The 20,053-nt window shown below is 48.1% G+C and overlaps 1 protein-coding gene across 2 annotated transcripts in view; it reads right to left on the bottom strand.

The window, feature by feature from the left end:
• LOC111145857 (gamma-aminobutyric acid type B receptor subunit 2) overlaps positions 1–20,053 on the bottom strand; it is a 341,149-nt gene that overhangs the window by 143,180 nt on the left and 177,916 nt on the right. For both annotated transcript variants that reach the window (XR_002640501.1, XM_022501134.1), the window contains exons 5-6: positions 12,325–12,390; positions 6,217–6,417 (exon numbers count right to left, since the gene is read on the bottom strand). Coding sequence is in view for 1 of the 2 variants with exons in the window: in XM_022501134.1 (XP_022356842.1) it covers positions 6,217–6,417; positions 12,325–12,390 (267 nt within the window). In the remaining variant the exon portion in view is untranslated. The remainder of the gene's footprint in view (positions 1–6,216; positions 6,418–12,324; positions 12,391–20,053) is intronic.

Here is a 20,053-nt window from a genome sequence, read left to right on the forward strand (position 1 = left end):
GGCATAGAATCCAAGTAGAAGAATGGGCAAAAGATTTGAACAGGAAATTTGTAAAAGGGGGTATCAAAATGGCCAGTAAAGATATGGAAAGATACTTAACTTCATTAGTCATCAGAGAAATGTAAATTAAAACTCAAATGAAATACCACTACACACCCACTAGATTGGCTAAAATTAAAAAGCCGACAGTACCAAATGTTGGTGAGCATGGGAACCAACTCGAGCTCTCAATCACAGCTGGTGGGTGTGTAAATTGGTACAACCACTTTAGAAATCTGTTTGGCAGGGTCTACTAAAGCTGAACATATGCATACCTTGTGACTCAGAAATTCTACCCCTACATATGCACCCAATAGTAATTTGCACATATATTCACCAAAATACCTCAGATACCTAGAAATAAACCACAGTATGTGCAAGAATTCCATACAGAAAATTACAAAACATTTCTGAGAGAAATTAAAAATGACCTTGGTAAATGCAGGGATACACAAAACTCATGTTCATATATTACTAAGTCAATTTTTCCTCTATCAACCTACAAATTCAGTAAAATCCCAATAACAAGCCAGAGCAGATTTGTGTTTATGTGTGTGTAAACTCACTCACTACTCCTTTCTCTAGCTCTGAGGCTGCTGGTCTAAAGAAGAAAGAGAACCACAATTTGTCAAGTATCTATTGTGTGTTTTGGCACTCAGCACAATACTTTTCTCTGCTTTACTTTATCTAATCCTTATAAATCTTATACAAGATATTATTACCACAATATTGTAGATAAGAAACGATTTCAGAAAGACTTGCCCAATGTCATTGTGTCACTATCACTATGTCACCCAGTTCAGCTATAGAGAACAGAAAAAAAAATTATCAGTGACTTAGAGATAGTTTATTTTTCTCTCACAGTAAAGCTGTCCATGTGTCGGCAGAGGACAACTGCCATAGCAGCTCTATAGTGTAATCAGGGACCCAGCTCCTATCTGCATGCAACACTGCCCTAGAATGAGGTTTCCTTTTCACAGTCACTTCTTGATCCAAGATGGCTGCTAGAACTCTAGCCATCCCATCTATATTCCAGCCAACACAAAAAGGAGAAGGGAAAAGAAAGGCAAGCTCTCCTTTAATGGAGACTTCCATAAGTCCAATATAACACTCCTATTTATATTCCTTGGCCAGACTTAGAATCCTGGCCATATCTAGCTACATGTGAAGCTGGGAACTGTCCTCTTTCAGCTCAGTAGCAACATACCTACTTAAAAACTAGAGTTGTGTTACTGAAGTCGACCGGGGGGCTATGGATATTGGTATGGACAATGAGCCATCTTTCAGAGTCTCCTAGCTGGGAAGTGGTGGGGTCCAAATTCAAATCTAACCAGTGCCCTTATTATTTATGACCCTCCACAGGCTACCACACCCTTCCTCTGGAGCCCATGTTCTTCTGCTATGCCACCTGTTCCCCATCGAAGTGAATTCCTAGGGAAGCAAAGGGAACAGGAGCTTCATGGGGAAGGTAGGAGTGGCAGTGACGTTGTGAAGGATGGCCTCCTCAGGGAGCCTGCCTACTTTTCCATGGCCACTTCCTTTCCTCCTCTCCAGAGCCCAGAGCTTCCCAGAAGTCCCACATTCAGGGAGTTCACATGGCAGTGACAAGGAGATGGGTGCAGCTTTTCCTGGCTCTTCACTGAGGACTCACTTGATTTGTATTTCCTCTGTTTCTGCCATATTGAATCAAAAGTCACGGTGGTTGCAGAAGCTTCTTGACAGAAAACATTACAAAACTCTTCCAAAGAATGAGCCTGTGCATTTGATGGGGGATTGGGGCCACCTCTGATGTCCCCAGTGATTCCAGGGTTCTGTGAACATCTACATCTGGTGTCTTGGTCCAGCTCTGTGCCTCAGCAGGAAAATGGGGAAAATGTCCAGGGAAGCTGAGCCAACACCAGAGAAACCTGGCCAGAGTTGTAAAGGCTCACAATGGAAATAAGCCTAACGGGACTTTGGAAAGGGAAAGCTGATGGTGGAAGTCACCCATGTCAAAGAGTTCCTATGGGGGACCAAACTGGTAATGGGGAATCTCAGTGAGAATGAACCAGACGGTAAGTGCCCAGAGGCTGTCCTTATGAGGTTCCAGAAGACTGAGCTCTGAATGTGCTCGGGGAAGCCCAAAGGTCTACATTTGTCTCATCATTGGAAATTCCAATAGGAAGAGACTGATGAGGATGCTCTGGAGGCCCGTGATCTTCTTATTCCTCCTACCAGAACTCTCTTGGGTGCCAATGAGAGAATCAGGGACAGCCTGACTGGCAACAAGTATATGGGAGGGGGAGCCTCAGAGAGCACATTCCAAGAGGGGCCACTATTCTGCCTGATTCTGCAACCTTCTCTACCAGGAGTCACCTTTATCCCAGGGATTTCAAGGTTTAATGTGACGACCATGTCCCACAATGCGCTGTGAGAACCCAGTACCATATTTACACAGAGCCAGAGAACTTAGCTACGAAAAGACCCCAGGAGTTACCTGGCCCATATCTCTCATTTTCAGTTGGGAAACTAAGGCTGGAGTGGAGGTGGGGGGAGGAGAATGACTAGGTGTTGGAGGCAGATTAATTGGTGGGAATGACAGGATTTGTGCCAGATCTCTTGATCGCCAGACCCACGCTTTTCTGTTATGCCACCTACCAGTACCACTACCACTAGTGGCCCACTGAGACAGAAAGGGCTGATTTGGGTGCATTCCTTTCTAAGCCTGTCACAAGTCTTGGGCGGAGAGCATGGCAGAGGGGAAGGGGCTCTGGGTAGGGAATGAGCAGTCCTGGCCTCAGGTCCTGGGGCTGTCCCTGACTTGCCGGCTGACTGTATCAGTGTCTTGGGGCTGCCACGGCAAATTTCCACAAACAGGATGGCTTGAAACAACATCAGTTTATTCTCTCCCAGGACTGGAGGCCAGGAGTACAAAACCCCGGTGTCGGCAGGGTTGGTTCCCTCTGGAGGCTCTGAGGGAGGATCCAGCACATGCTTCTCTCCCAGCTCCTGGTGGCTACCGGTTATCCTGGGCGTTCTTTTCCTTGTGGATGAACCACTCTGGTTTCTGCCAGTGCCGTCACATGACCACCTCGGTGTGGGAAACCTCCCTCTGCCTTTCTCTTACAAGGACCTCGCCATTGCATGTAGGGTTTCCCCGGATAGTCTAGGACGACCTCAAGATCCCTAAATTAATTATATCTGCAAAGATACTTTTTCCGAATAAGGTCATGTTCACACATTCCAAGGATTAGGACATCTTTTTAGGGGCCACTATTCAAACCACTACAAGGATCTTGGGTATGTCCCTTTCCATTTCTGCTGCTTAGCTTCCTTAATGAGAATGGCAAGAACTCACTGTCTTGCTTCTACAAGTGTCTGTTTAACTTCATGGGCACCGATGGACCCCAAACTATAAGCCTCAGCTCAGCAGCCTGCGTCCCCAGCAGTCATGTATAACACAAGTTCAAATTCAAGAACCATTTCCCACCCCTCCAAACCTTCCTTTGACCATAGACTCTTGGAGATGAATGGAGGAACTTGGCTGTGGTCAGACCACAAATAAGAATAGCTTTATTCAACCGCAAGCCCCACGCCCCAGGGAGAGAGCAGCCACGAGAGCAAGCTGGGCCGAGTGTGAACCGAGGATGTTCGGTGAGAGGATGGGCCGAGTGTGAACCGAGCTTGACACACACACAACATGTTCAGGGCCAGGACCAGAGGGAGGCGAGCAAGGGGTGGAAATGAAGAGGGAGCCAAATACCTCAGTAATCAAGCAAAAGACCCTTTAAGGCAGTATTTTTTTAAATACTTAAATCACTTAGCTCTCCCTAATCCCAGTCCTGGGAACCTTACCTTTGTTTAAAATGATGTTTTGTTCATCATGGATTTTTTTTTTTTGTGTGTGTGTGTGTTAATTTTGAATTTTAAAAAATACTGCATTATAATACTTTACATCTTGATTACTGAGGTTTTTAGCATCGCCTTAAATTTTGCCATTAGGCTCTGCACTGGGTATGTGAATTACAAATAGAGGGACTGGGGCTGTTTAGTTTTGGACAAGGGACATCTCTGGGGATATGGTTGCCATCCACAGGACCCGTGTGGGCCCTGAGGGACCAGTGGGGGAAATTCAGGGAGAAGTAGAGAGTCTTCTGCTTCTAGATGGGTCTGAGAATCTGGTGGGAGGTTGGTCTAGATAACCCATAGGAGAGCCCTAAAACTCTGATTTCAAGAGGCAGATGCCCTAGATTTTCCTGCATAACTTCAATCAGCTTGTGACCTCAGGATAATGTAAGAAATGCTGTCTCTTGCTTCAAACACCTCAGAGACGGGGACTGGGTGTCCCGGAATTTTGGAAGCTGCCCCACGTGGGGCCCTGGCTCTGCTCTAATGGCACAGCTCCATTCTGGGAGGCCATTGAGTGGGTCACTGTGGGGTGAAGTGAACAGCCCAGGAATACCTACAAAGCGTTCCATTCCCAGGCACAGAGTTATGGGGGGTGAGGTCAGCTTCAGCACCAGTCCCAAATAAAAACCATTAGAATGAAAAAAATTAAAATGAAAGTCGGTGACCTGGAAGATGTTGTTATAAAGTCAGAGCACTTCCTCTAACAGATACTGTTAAAAAAACGGTCTTCCCAAAACACATTTCTGTGTACGGCTCGCATCCATGCATGGCTCACCCACCCAGTAACATCCATGCTCCTTAGGACAACATTCAGGGGCTTTCTCTGGAATCTTTGACCAGTACGCCCCTCGGCTTTACAGAGCTTGCATGCAATCATTTCTGTCTTTGGTCTCCTAAAGTCCTCAGTTCAGCTATGCTGTCTGCTTGCATGGAATGTTTTTCTCTTAGTTTTTGTAATTTTCCTCAAATTTTGCATTATTTTGAGATTAGAGTCCAGGCTGTCCCTGGACTCAAGTTTTTGCTAATAAACTACAAACTTTGATGCCTTTAAAAATAACACTTACTGAAATAAAATGAGTTCTTTCCATACATTATTCAGCATCTCAGAAAACTTTCTACATGCTCATTGATTTTTGTGTGAAAATATTTCTTCCAACATTTTCCAGCTGGAGTGTTTTCCCAACATCCCTCAGGTGCCAGCATGATCTAAAGAGTTGTTTACAAAATGTGTCCTCACGATTGGCCATTTTTTTGGAGAAATCAATAAATCATTCTTACAGAGCTGGCTCTGATTGAGATTAACTAATGGGGAAAAAATTATACACAAAATTTTATATAGCTTTGCCATGAAGTTTAATTCCTTCAGTGGAACTGGGGTTGGGTGGAGAAAGGAACCGTTTGAGCTCAGAGAAGACAGAAGAGAATTGTGTGCCCTGCTATCCTCGATTCTGGCTGGTGGTTAGAATGAAGAGACACCAGGGCTGCCGTCCCCTGGTTCTTGATAACACTTACACTGATAGGTAACAGTGTGCTTCTGAAATACTTTCACCCATGCCACAGGATGCCACCTGGCCATGTATGACACCTGGTCTCTTGCACTCTCCTGGTTAAGTTGGCGGGGGGTGGGTGGGGGACTGGGGTAGTAATGCCCATGGAAACATGTGCAGCCCCCTGTCCAAGGTCCTGCTCTCAGCAATGACAGCACCAGGGGGCCGGGCATCATGCCAGCCACACTGCACAATCTGCCACGAGAGGAGGGTATTTCTACCTCTATTATACAGGTGAAGAATCCATGCCTTGGACAATTCAAGGTCAAGGTTGCACAGCTGTAAGTGGCAAAACTGGGGTTCAAGCCAGTCTGGCTGGTCTATAGCACATGTTTCCCAAAAGACAGAGTGGAGTCTGTCCTCTCCTCTAGGCTGATGGGAGCATCAGAGAGCCAGAGAAAGGACATTCCAGGTCAGAGGTGCATGGAGTGAAAGCCTGGCAAAGTCTGAAACCCCGGTGTGTAGTTGGTGCTGTCAAAATCATGATTCCGTCACCTACCTGGACATTGTGTTTAGTGCTTACAAAGCACCCTCACCTCATCTGATTCTCAAGTTCCTTAGAGGGGCATGCAGTGGAGGTCTGGATATCCCCACTGAACAGGCTGAGAGAGGTCCAGTGATTTGCTCAAAGTCACACAGCAAAGGCCAGAACAAGATATCGGCACTTTGTGCCATCATCATCAGACAGGATGATCAAAAGAGATGGGCCTGGGGGCTGAAGTGGGCAGACCATGATACTGACCTTTCCTGAGATGGTCTTGATCTGCTTGGAGCTCAGGGGCTCAAAGTCTACGCCGATGTAGCCTTCCATAGCAGCAAGGAGATTCTTCCGGAGACAACGGGATGAGTTGGCTTCTGTGTGCACCTGCTCCCACCAGGAAGGCTCGTACCAGCCCGGAATGATCCACTGGTATTTGCTACCATACATGTTCTCCTCATATGCCTGCAACAAATGGGTTGACCATGAATGTACCAAGAGTTAAACATTTGTTCAAGGCTTTGTGCCCTATGAGACACGAGGAGGAGGCTCATGCCTCCTCTTAACAGAGGGTTTGTTAATTTTCCTATTATTTGCTTTGTTATCTCTCCTCATTATGCCCCAAGGTAGTTTATTGGAAACATATAGAATAAAATAATAAACACTCAATACAAATTGAAACACCAGGGCCTGACCAAGCCAGATAAGGATACTACAAGAAAGGAAAACTATAGACGGACATCTCTGATGAATATAGTGGCAAAAATTCTCAAAAACATATTGGCAAACTGAATTCAAGAACACATTGGAAAGGTTATACACTATGACCAACTGGCATTTATCCCTGGGATGCAAGGATGGTTCAACAAACACAAATGGATAAACGTAATACATCACATTAGTGGAATTAAAGATAAAAATCCCATGATCATTGCAACAGATGCTCTCTGTGTACTGTGATGAACGGTGCACATTTTAAAACATGAACCTTAAAGCGTCTTGCAGTTCATTCCTGGAAAGCCACAAACACACTGGGAAACAATTCACACCACACCCCTTTGTGCTCCTTGGCCTGTAAGAAAGACAGCACAAAGGGCAGGAGGGTGTGGCAGGGTGCCTGCAGGATTGCTCTGGACTTCAGGAAGCTTTTGGCTACCCTCCACCTAGGCCCTGGGATGCTAAGCCAGGCTCTGCCCTAAGTAGGGTAGGCCAGAGACCCTAATGGTGTCTGTGCATTAGAGAAAAGTTACTGTCAAGTCTGAGACTGGAGGGGAGAGCTCCCCCCACCATTCCTACATCTGGGGAGGCAACTCTTTTAGAATTCTCTCAATATCGAAGAAAGCCCATCCTGCAGTGTGGAGCATCTCATTGGGATAAATGAGAATTAAATGTTTGTTTATTATTAAATGTGAGTAAAATGTTTATTTCTTAACTTAAGGTCAGATACCACCTCCACACCCTCTGCTCATTGGTTCAGTGAAGCCGCTGGAGACTAAACTGAAATTATTTAATGTAAGAGCCCTTCAACTACTTCAAGGCAGTGATCACATTGCTTTTTCTCTAGAATCCTCTGATGATATCGGACTTTCACCTCCCCAGTTCTAGATAATATACTTCTCATAATGCAGCCTCAGATCATAGTCATTTTTCCAGTAGCTACATTATAATGTGCCCCATCACAATTATTGTAGAAAAGACATCCCTCATACCTCAATTACAGGGTAAAATCCCAGTTAAACAAAGGCAAGCAATCTCCTGATCTTCCCTCTAATAAATGGGGTTTAGACCAAAGACACTTTCTTTTGAAGACATCTGCCTGGGGGCTAGCTTTTTGAACAAAAGGCTTATCCCAGTGATCCCAAGTCACTGGCAGAACCTTCGACACTTTACAACTCTCATACTTTATTAAAAGGGAGGAACTCACATATCTTGAGCCTCTATCATGTGCTTGGCCAGTTACACACATTATCTTATTTTACTCTCACAACAACCTAATGAGATGCGTATTATTTCTATCTTATAAATAAAGAAATTGAGGCTCAGAGATGGAGGGGTTACCAAACACAAACAGCTAAGTCAAGGGGATAAGATTCAAAGTCCATTTTTGGAGGTCCCCTCTTTTCTTAGCAAAATAAATAAAACTTTTGGGGCGCTTTTTCAATCTTAAAAGGTAGAGGCAAGAAGAGACCTGCATTATTAGGAATGTATGTTAAGGAGGAGTCAATAGCTAGAGTGAGGACAGGAGGCCTTCCAATCGGACACACAGGCAGAACTGTACCACTCTCTGAGCACGAGGACCTTGTGATAATTTAGAGACAGCCCAGAGCAGAAAGTCAGAAGCCTCCCAGGGATCTGCTGTGACAGCTCTTTGACCTGCCTTTGTCCCATTAGGAGCCGTTCCTTGAATTCTGGAATTTTCCAGAAAAGAGAAGCATAGTCCGTTCGAGTGACAACAGATTTTGTTTAGAATGCTATTCAGTTTTGATCAAGATAAACATTTTCCTACTGACCTTCTGGAACAAACAAAAAAAGGAGGTTACAGTTAAGTAGGAACAGACTCTCTGGGTAACTCTGGCACACAACTCCCTGGGTCTTGCTTTTCCCATCTAAAGCCTGTGGAAAGCAAAGCTTGTCTCCCTGGGTGGGTGTAAGAATTCAAGGAGATGACACGTGAGCCACGCCTGGCCAACACTACATCCAGGCACATTTTAGCAGCTCCTCTTCCTCCCTTCTCCTCTCTGTAAATAGATCACGGGTTTATTCTGAATACCAGTCACTGTTATGGGCCGTGCACAGTAATGCTGCTGGGTCTGGGTGTCACTTTTTGCTGCCATCGCGTCCCTGTCTTCTCTAAATTTGCCTCTTTTGAACTGCTATGGCTCAGAAAGCAGGGTGCTTGGGTGGTTAAACATATGTGCAGAGCAAAAGTAAAGAGGCTTCAAGTGAGGTTCTAGGTGGGAGGCTTCCCTGCAAGGTAGGCGAAGTGGTTTTAAATATACCATCTACGGTCTAAAGCCCGGGGGGGGGAGGCTCTGGTCCTCCATTCTGCTCTTCCCATGTTCAGACGGGCTGAGGTTGTTACACATGTGAGCTGGGAGGGGTTCTGGAATTCTCTCTGTCTCCTTTCCCGGAGGGGGAGTTTTGTAGTGTGGGGTCCACTCTTCTGTGGATCCCTGGTGCTCAACACAGTGCCTGGTGTGCCCACAGCACCTGAGAAGTGGCTGCGCAGTGACTGAACACATTTCCAGTTCCCTTGGTCTCCTCGGTTTTCATTTTCTCTGCCTCTGGTGGGAATGTGACCTCAGGACCTCTGGCCACCCGTGGGCCCAGCCAGCCACGTGGCGACGGGCAGTCCTGAGCTCACCTTCTTCAGTCTCAGCGACCACTTTGGTTCTTATTTGCTGCTGCAGATAACCATGATGTGAATTTTTTTTTTTTAAAAATCCAGTTTCCTCTTTTTATTACGTTTCCTTTCGCCTCCTCTCCTTCCCATGCAAGAAGGACATTTTGCTTTTCCTAATATGGTCACACCAATGATGGTAGTAAACCCTCACATCAGGAAGGCAGTTCACCGTTGGGATGATGGTCTCCTTCCGTGGCCTTACTTAAGCCTCTTGCCAACCCCGTGAGGCTGATGGGGCAAGGACTGCTGCTTCCATTTTAGAGGTGAGGCAGCTGGAGACCAGAGGTGTAAGGTGCCCTGCCTGAGGTCACACAGCTGGTGGAGCTAAACCCGGAACCCAGGCCAGAGTGCTTGAGAATTTAGAATAGACACCCGAGGTGGGAGGAGAAGACAAAGCAACGGAGACACGCTCATCCTGTGCTGCAGCCCAAATGAACATTTTGCTACAGGGCTATAAATAGGCCTTGCATTTGCTGGAGTCTGCTCTTCCATGGGGTGGCTGTTCCAGTCTCAAGAACACAGCAACATGCTTGCAAAGTTGACCTCGTGGCGTCTGGATGGCGAAGATATGGCTGCTTCCACCGGAACTGCACTCTAACCTCTGACCCCAACGCATCTGCGCTCTGACCTCTGACCCGGACACGGGCAGGAAGGCTCCTTCACAGGGGTCTCTGCTCTGAGCAGCCCCTCCCTCTGTCACACACTAGTCCTGATCCCACAGGAAGACATGGAGCAGCCCCTCCTCAGGATCTTCCAGACCTGCCAGAAGAATTCCTTCCTAACCAGGTAAGACGCTGAGCCCCGGAGGGCAGATTGCTTCTGGGGGTCTGACACTTGGAATAAACCATCGCCCCCTCAAAAATACCTGCAAGGAACTTCTCAACAACCAAAGCTACCTGCGGACTCTAAGAGGAAGCCCGTTGCAAAATGCCCACCGTCCAACAAGAGGAAAGCAGGCTGAGAAGATGGATGGTGTCCCAGGCCATGTGGAAGGCAGGCAGCCTGGAGCTTTGGGTCGAGAAGAAGACAGCCACACCGTCTGTTCTGAAGCAGAAACCATGGCTGGAACCGCCACCTGGAAAATAATCCCAGTGCATGGCACGGAGTGAAATCACAGCCACGCCTCCACTTGGGTTCGGCTCAGGGCAGAACATGAGGTCTGGAAAAGGGAGATGGCCAGCGACCAGCGTGGTGCCTTCATGGATCCTGTTTATTAATGTATTTCTCCTGGAGTTATGACCCACCATGTGCCAGCTGCTTGCAAAAGCCTTGGGGATACACGGTGAAGGGTGGAGAGGAGGGAGGGATAAAACTCAGTTTATGGGATTCAATGGCAGTGGTCCATTCTATGTTCCCTGACCTGAGACTTTTCATAAACGAAAAAAGACCATGGACATTTACTGAGGACTCACTATCCATCGGGCACTGTGCAGTGTTTCTGCTCATTTCAATCTCCAGAACAATCCTAGGAGACCAGTGCTGGTATCATCGCCATTTTACAGATAAGAAAACCGAGGCTCCAGAAGTGTCAACAACAAGCCCAAATTCAGCAACTAAGCAGCAGACTGGCTCCTGAGCTCCCAGCTCTGTCCAGGGTCCCCAGTAAATCAAGAGATGATCAGGCAGTTCTCGTTTTGTTCTTGAGCCTTCAGGATAAAACAGCCCCGTGTGACTGTGGCTTCCGGTAACCGTTCTGTCCTCACTCCTGGTGTGATTTGAGTTTCTGCATCTCTCCAGAAATGGGTAGCAGGGGATGAGAAGCGTACCCCAGGCAGTGTCTCTCCAGTGGACAGCAGAGGGACCACCTTCCCTGGGTGCAGACATGCAGCCGGAGGTCCCCTTGGCTCCTGGGAGTGACGCTTACCTTGGTGACCCACGGCAACCTTGAAGTCAACCACATCCCCAAAGTCTCTTCTGTTCTAAAGGCATAGTCCTCCTCAGCTCATGCCTCTACCACCTTGGACACAGGCAGCTTGATTTGTTCTAATGTAACCTTCTAGTAGGGCTATGAGATTGAATTTTCTTAGATTGAATCAGCTTCTTAGGGTTCTTTGCAACCTTGGATCTGTTTCCAATATATTTCACAACTTCCAAAATTCCTACAAGTCTGCTTTTTATAATCTCATCCAAGTCACTGACAAGAGATCAAAGAGAACAGAGGCCCATGGCCCATCACTAGAGACTATACCTAGAATAAGCTCACTCGAAGGGAAGGAGCTTACTGGGGAGACAATGACTCCTGTGACTGGGCTCTCATTCTGTTGATCTTCTCCTGACCTGGGGTTGGGGAGAGGGAGCCAGGGCGTCAGAATGGAAAGACTCTTACAAGTACTTCGGTAGAACATCATTTGGAAGATGATGGGGTTGGGAATCAGGCGAAGGGGCTGGAGCCTTGGCTCAGCCACGAGCTGGGCCTCTATTTCCTTATCTGTGAAATGGGATATGGACAGTTGCTTCACTCAGTTTACTGAAAAGATGAAATGAGGTGAGGTGTGAAAAGGTACTTTGTCACCTATCACCAGATAATTGTAAAGAACTCAGAGATAGATAGGAAAGGTTGAGAGACTGTTCTAAAGTTGAGACTGAGCCCTGCTCCAGGGCCGGGAGCGGGGCTGAGGCACCTAGGCCTTGCCCCTCCTTCTCTGCCCTGCACACTGCAGGCCTCCAACAATCATGGCTGAGTAGGCGGGCAGAGCATTAGCCAGCGGGGCTCAGGCAGTACGCTGGAGGGGAGGTTTGGTCAGCTGAGGTCCTTAGCTCTTCCCATGACTGCACTGTCCTGAGCCTTGGGGGTTTAGCTCCCTGCAAAGAGGAAAGAGCAGTGACCATAACACTTCTGCTTCCTGCAACCCAGACTCTGGGTTGGTCCTACACTCCGCTGGTCCTATATTCCGCTCAGACCAGGCAGTGAGAATGAGTCTGAGAAACAGCTTCGTGAGACACAGTGACAGGACCGAAGTTTTACTTACACAACAGAACACTTTTGCTGCCATATTCTGGTCAAACTGGCCAAGGATGATCCTCACGTCATTGCCCTGTGGACAGAAGGACACGTACGTGAAGGAGAGTGGATGACAGTCACACTCGAGGGCTTGAGGCCATGGCAGAGAACAGTCGTGTACCCCCAGCTCCCCAGCCAAGAGCTCTGCCCTCTCCCCCCAGTCCTGCCTGGATGCTCCGGCCCTCTCTGGGGCCAGCTTTCCCTCAGCTCCTCCTGCCCTCCCCAGTCTCAGGGACATGCTCTGGGACAAGTCTGCACAGGCTGGAGGCTTCAGAAAGCTGGCGGCATCCCTAACTCCTCCAACAAGGGCAGGCCAGCCCTACAGGGCACTGAGCATCTTGTCTTCTTCCTCACTTGACACACAGGGAAACTGAGGCCAGAGGAAAGGAAGGAGCTTCCAAGGTCCCCGGGGAGTTGGTGGCAGCAATAAGACTGAAGTGCCCCAACCCTCCCTGCCAGGATTCTAGACTTTTCTATACCTTCCACAAAGCTTCCCAATTAAGAAGTCTCAGAGTCTCTGAGTTCTGAGCTCTGTTTAAATCTCAGCTCCACCCGCAAGCCTCAGGGTGCCTCAGGCTGCTCCTTTATCCATCTTGGCCTCCATTTCCTCACTTGTCCAATGTGGAAAATGGCAGAACTTACCTTCCATGAGGACTAAATGAGAGAGGATCTGCATAAACTACTTAGCACGGTTCCTGGCACACAGTTGGATGCCCAGTGAGTGCTATAGCTAGTATTCGGGTTTTATAACCTCCTCCCTACCCATTTTTAACTCTGAGAAAAACTTATATTTGAAAACTCTATAAATAGGACTGCACTCATTATCTCCACACGTGCCTTGCACAACAGCTCTTGTGACTCACTTATTCATTCAACAAACACTTACTGGGTATTTGCCCAAGGCTCCCTCCTGGGTCAGTTAAGGGGTCCTTGGTGGCTCTCCAGGGGACAGGGATCCAGGTGGGGGCCTGCCCCATAGAGAACATGGGGCATAGAGAACATGGCCCACCGGGTTGCTCCCCACCCCAGTCCCTTCCTGCCCTCCTCAGGGTGGTACCACCTTCCTGCCGTCCGTCCCTGTCCTCTCCAGCGGGCCTCAAGGCCCTTTGATGCATAAAGAAGAGAAACATGCCTTTAAAGATCAGTTTTTAGCATGTTTCAAAATTGGAAAGTGCTGACTGGGAGGCCATTTTACTCATCATGTACTTTAGCAAAATAAAAAAGGCTTGGAATCTAAAATCATCCTTCGTTTGCAAGCAAGAATGGAAAGAAGGGGGGGGGAACCTTGCTCTGAAAGGACTTTAAAAGATCGTTAACAGAGCAGTTGAAGGAAGGCGAGCCTTTGTCATCGCCATGTCTGCAAGGCTATAAAAAGTTCTAAGCTGCTTCCGTTCTGTGGACAATGCTCTCAGGCACACTCCAGGGCTTTTTCTGCTTGTTTGTTGAAATCTTTTAGCCTTCTTTGCTGCTAAGAGTATCCAGCCAGCCGGCCAGCCACCAGACACTTACTAAGCATCTATTTTGTGCCACGCTCCATGTTGCTAAACATGGTATAGCAGAAAAAGCTTACTGGGTTTTAGAGTTAGGGAGACCCCAGTTCAAATCCCAGCTCTATCACTGACCAGCTGTGTGACCCTGAGTCTTAAACTCCGGAAGCGTCAATGTTCTCATCATTGAAAAAGGGAAATCCAACCAACCTTGCCAGAGGGCTGTAGCATTCATGCTCATGAAACCCAACCATTGGCTTCCATGATGCTTCCTCCTGGCTCTTTCCTACCTCCTGGTCCCTCCTGCTCAGACTCTGAGTCAGCTCATCACCTTTCTGCCCACCCCTAAATGCTGGTATTCTACATAGTTCTGCCCTTAGCTCTGTGTCCTCACTGTCCTGGGCAGCCTCATTCAAGACCCTAGCTACACCTGCCCTCGGTGTGCTACGGAGGCCCGACTCTCCCCACCCCCAACTTTTCTCCAGCTGCCTCCTGAACCCCTCCACTCAGATTCTCCCACATACCCCAAGCTCAGCACATCCCAAGCTGAACTCCTCATCTTTGCCAATGAGCCCTTTCCCCCATCCTGTGTTGTCCATCTCTGAGAGTGGTGTCACCAACCTCCCACCCACCCAGGTTCACTCACCTTCCTCCAAGCCCTAACCAGGACCCACCCGCTGGCTCTGTCTGTCCTCCAGTGTCAAATCACCCCCAGCCCTGCAGCCTCCCCGCCATGGGTGCAGCCACCATCATTCCCTCCTCGATGAACTACAGCTGCCACCCGGCTGGACCTCCACCTTTAGTCCTGCTCCATCCATCCTGGCCTCCATGGAGCGGATAAAGAATCATTCCAAGACTCAAATGGGATTGTGTACAGTCTTTCCATGGCTCCCTGAGCTTTCCAGGTCAACTGAGCTCCGAGGAGAACATTTGAGATGCTGTACCAGCAGACTCCTGCTCAATCCTTTCCAGTCTTGCAGGGCCTGAGAATGAGCTACCTGCCGTTCTCCAAGACGGGTCTGCCATTCATGCACTCCCTCCCTGGCTCATTCACCCACCTGCTCCCCTCTAGCTTTCTGCAAGCTCGCCCATCTCAAATGTCCTTCCCTCTCACCCCACTCCTCTGCCTGGAGAGCTGCCACTCACCCTTCATGCTTTAACTCAGGAACCCCTACTCTGAGAAGCCATCTGTGTCCCCTTAGGTGCTCCTTTGCTCCTCTGTGGGCCCAGAGTGCTCTGTGCCTCCCTCTATCACGGCCCGAGTCCACCTGCTTGCCTGTCTTCTCCACTGGACTTGATTCCTCTCTGGGTCCCCAGGTCAGGGGGACAGGGCATGGCATATCTATCAACCATAGGCACTGAATGCACGATTAAGGGAGCAAATGCTCTGTGAGGTAGTGACTGGCCTGCATTCCTTATTCAGTAACCGGTAGCTAAGATCACCACAGCACTGATAATCCTGCCAGCCCAGGGCCTCGGCACTCATTTGCTTCACCATGTCCGGTTCTTAAATGCACTGAGGAGCCCACGTCTTCGTGGCTGACCACCTGACCACCTGCAGACAGATAAGTAACCGGCTTGAACACTTGTGGTCTTTGTTGCCATGACAACCAAGTTGCATGGACCACTTGGTGCTGCATTCCCAGACTATTAGAATTGGATGGAACCCAAGAGATCACTGATCTAGTAAACCCTATCCTAAAGAGGCAAAGCCTTCCCCCAAGACTGCCCAGCAGCTCGGAACAAGTGCTTTCAGCTTGGTGGCCCTCTGACCATCAGAAGACCCTGGAAAAAGATCCTGGCCAGAGCCAGGTTATGCCTGTGGCAATGAGCGACTCACACCTACTCTGGTTCTAGCCAGTAAGAGGCACCAAGATGTTGCAGTGTCTGGGCGGGAAAAGCCAGCCCCCAGTGCAGCTGGAGCCTGGAATCCTGGCATGGGGAGTGGACAAAGGGAGATGGAACTGGCCTGGGATCCTTAGCAGGAGCCTTGAGAGCAGTAGAAAGAGGTGGAAGGGCTTCTCAAAATGGGATGTGTCCTCCTGGAACATGAGTTTTCCTGTGAGTATGAAAAGCATGGGTATACCTCGCTCTTCTTTCCAGAGTAGCAATTTATTGGAAGATTCAGGGGTGAGGGAAAGGTTTTGGATTTGGGGAGTTGTTTTTTTTTTTTTCTTTTTAAATAGAAATTACTTCTTTATTTATGAGCAAGAGAGAGAGCATGCAGTGGGGAGGGGCAAAAAAAATTTTTTTATATTTATTTATTTATAGGCAGTAACCTCTTCGACATTATCCACAGCAACTTCTTTCAAGACATGTCTCCAAAGGCAAGAGAAACAAAAGTGAAGATGAACTTTTGGGACTTCATCAAGATCAACAGCTTCTGCACAGCAAAGGAAACAGTCAACAAAACAAAGAGGCAATCCATGGAATGGGAGAAGATATCTGCAAATGACACTACAGATAAAGGTCTAGTATCCAAGATTTATAGAGACTTTCTCAAACTCAACACCCAAAAAACAACTAATCAAGCCAAAAAAATGGGCAGAAGACACGAACAGACACTTCTCCAAAGAAGACATACAAATGGCTAACAGACACATGAAAAAATGTTCAACATTATTAGCCATCAGGGATATTCAAATCAAAATCACATTGAGATACCACCTTATACCAGTTAGAATGACCAAAATTAACAAGACAGGAAACAAGTGTTGGAGAGGGTGCAGAGAAAGGGGAACCCTCTTACACTGTTGGTGGGAATGCAAGTTGGTGCAGCCACTTTGGAAAACAGTGTGAAGATTCCTCAAAAAGCTAAACACAGAGCTCCTCTATGACCCAGCAATTGCACTCTTGGGTATTTACCCCAAAGATACAAATGCAGTGAGAAGAAGGGGCACCTGCACCCCAATGTTCAGAGCGGCAATGTCCACAATTGCCAGACTGGAAGGAGCTGAGATGCTCTTCAACAGATGAATGGATAAAGAAGATGTGGTCCATATATACAATGGAATATGACTCAGCCATCAGAAAGGATGAATACCCACCATTTGCATCAACATGGAGGGAACTGGAGGGAATTATGCTGAGTGAAATAAGTCAAGCAAAGAAAGACAATTATCACATGGTTTCACTTATATATGGAACATAAGGAATAGCATGGAGGACATTAGGAGAAGGAACGGAAAAATGAAGGGGGAGGATTCAGAGGGAGAGAAGAACCATGAAAGACTATGGACTCCAGGAAACCAACTGAGGGTTTTAGAAGGAGGGAGGGTGAGGGAATGGGTGAGCCCAGTGGTGGGTATTAAGGAGGGCACGGATTGCATGGAGCACTGGGTGTTATATGCAAACCATGCATCATAGAACACTACATCAAATCTAATGATGTACTGTATGGTGACTAACATAACATAATAAAAAAAGTATAAAAAAAAAGATTTGTTAATTTATTTGCAAGAGAGAAAGAGAGCGAGCAGGGGGAGAGAGAATCTCAAGCAGACTTTGTGCTGAGCACAGAGCTGGACTCGGGGCTCAATCTACAGCCCTGAGATCATGACCTGAGCTGAAACCAAAAGTCAGATGTTCAGCTGACTGAGCCCCCCGTTGCCCCCGGATTTCCAGAATCTTAAAAGTTTTTAACACTTGCGAGCTCTCACAAAAGTTCCAGAATCACGCTGTTCAGTGTTACATAACTTGTATCTTTTCCTGAAAATCTGTAAAGTGGGAAGAGAAATTTTGTCTTGGCAGTGGTTCTAGCTTCTGGCCACACCTCCCCTGTCCCTGCCAGGGGTTGGAGCGCATTCTCCTCTGCGGTGGAAAGGACTCTGGGGCAGTGTGAGGAGTACTGGGGGAGGAACGTCCCAGAGGCTGAGAGCGAGAACAGAGTTGTGATGGTACAGAGAACCCGGAATGTGGCAGAGGGCAGGGTCTGAAAATCCTGTGCCCTTCCACAGTCTCTTAATTCTGCAGGGGGATACCTGGAGCGAAAGGTGGGACAAAGGACACCTTGTACTCACATGGCTAGAGCTCAGTTGTAGACCACACAGGGGCCCATGTTCACCCAAGAGGCCTCACCTACAGAGAAGGGGCAAACATGGGAGGAAACAGCGATGGGTTGGGAGGTACAACCCTGGATGGCGTTCCTTTCCTCCTTCCTGGTTTTCTCATCTCTTGTCTAGAGTCTCTTTGTCTCTGGGACACTTAAAGTGAGCTATGATGATGCACACACAAAAGTGACACTTCAGAAGCATAACCCAATTGAGGTTTTTGTGTATAACTCCCACTGAGCAGGGGATCCTAGCAAATAAAAAACAGGGACAATTCCTGAGCGCTTTCCAGCTGTAGTACTGAGGAGTCCATCAGCCCCGCCCAAGGCGAGAGGTGTAATTATTATGTCCATCCCGGTTTTCACAAGCGAGTTTTAAGAGCGAGCTGAGCCCCAAAGAATGAAGAAGTTTCTGCAAGTGCAGCAGACACCATTGGCCCTACTGGTTCCGTCACTCAGGACGGCTGCCTCCATTCCTGGGTGGTGACGGTGGGTGGCTTCCAGCGCGCTCCCCTCTCTAGAGAACTGCCCCCAGCTAAGGGACTTCCTGGTCCAAAAGGCTACACTGTGCCCCACGCCCTGCCACATCCAGTGACCGACTCCCTGAAAGTTGGGGCCAGCTCTGCAGTGCAGACTTTGCTCCAGGCAACCTGGCAGTGGGCCGTGCTAGACCCGCCTCGCCTCCGGCCAAGACAGCATTCTGGCCCAGCTCCCCTCTTGCTTTACCCTGCCCCCCTCTCTCACTTCTCCTGAGCGTGCTCTCAATAAATCACTTTCACCAGACTCTCAGGCTCTGTTTCTAGGGAGTTGAACCTAAGACACCAGGTTGCACAAGTAGGAAGTGGCAGTGCTGGCCCCAGAGCCCTCACCCCTCTCTATTGCCTCCCCGACTGAGAAAACATCCAGTTTGCAGCAACAGTTCCTGGAGAAAAGTCAGGTAGCCTTGAATGTGGAAGCATTGCAGCAGCAGATGTGACCCTGAGACATCGGGAGAGCTGGCAGACATTAGAAAGAGCAGGCGAGCAGAGGCCATCCCATCCCACCTTCCCTGCAGCAGGAGCGTGGGGTCCTGCTGGAAGGGAAGGTCACCCGGACCCTGACCTCTGTATAACCCAGCCTCGCCAGCCTTCAGTGCATCTGTCTTGGTCCACATGCCATCGCTTCCTGTGTCCCAGGTGCCCAGCATTGCAGACCCACTGGGCTGCTGGAAAATCAGAGAGAACTGTGTGTGATGCTGTAGGAAGGGAAGAGGAGCTAGGAGCCCTAGGGCAGCCCAAGCTTTCAGAGGCTGGTGGCATTGGGGTGGGGGTGGGGGAGTGAGGGGAACTGACCTGGGCCAGTGGGGACTGGGGAAGGGGTCTTTAGCCCAGGCCCATTCCTGCCCCCTGACTCTGGCTGTAAGGCCTGGGGTAAATCCAGCATGGTTAGCCTAGAGGTTTCCCCAAGTCCCTTCTGGCCCTGACACCCTGTTCCACACCCAGAATGAGTACTTTTATTTAGTTAGGGTTGGTTTTTCTTAGACATTTTCTTTTCCTTACCAGAGATATACCTAAAGGCAGAGAAGCAGGAGACATATATTCTTTTGTTGCTGTTGTTACAATAATCTTTTCATCCTGATTAACCCTCCCATTTACTCTTCATTTTTATCTGTGTCTGCCTGTCTGTTTATTGGAGTGTGGTTGACATAAAACATTACGTTAGTTTGAGATGCACAACATAGTGATTAGACAAGTTGATACCGTAAGGAGACATATATTCTTTTTTTAACTTATTTTTATATTTTTTAAGATTTATTTGTCAGAGAGAGAGAGAGAGAGAGAGCACAAGCAGGGGGAGCGGCAGGCAGAGGAGAAGCAGGCTCCCTGCCGAGCATGGAGCCCGACATAGGGCTGGAACCCAGGACCCTGGGATCATGACCTGAGCCAAAGGCAGACACTTAACTGACTGAGCCACCCAGGCATCCCAAGAAGACGTACATTCTTAAAGAAGGAAGTAAAGAAGGAATAGCCTAGAGCAGCCCACTGGGAAAGCATGCAACTTCTGTAAAGCTTATTATTTTATCTTGAAAATCACGTATATTTAGCATTCCAATAACGTTATCTATGTTTATCTTAAGATAAAAATAATGCTTTTCTTCCCATGTTTCTGAGCAAAATGGTCCC

Source organism: Enhydra lutris, unplaced genomic scaffold, assembly GCF_002288905.1.
Source record: "Enhydra lutris kenyoni isolate GAN:26980312 unplaced genomic scaffold, ASM228890v2 scaffoldscaffold13, whole genome shotgun sequence".
In the NCBI taxonomy this organism is placed as follows: Eukaryota; Metazoa; Chordata; class Mammalia; order Carnivora; family Mustelidae; genus Enhydra; species Enhydra lutris.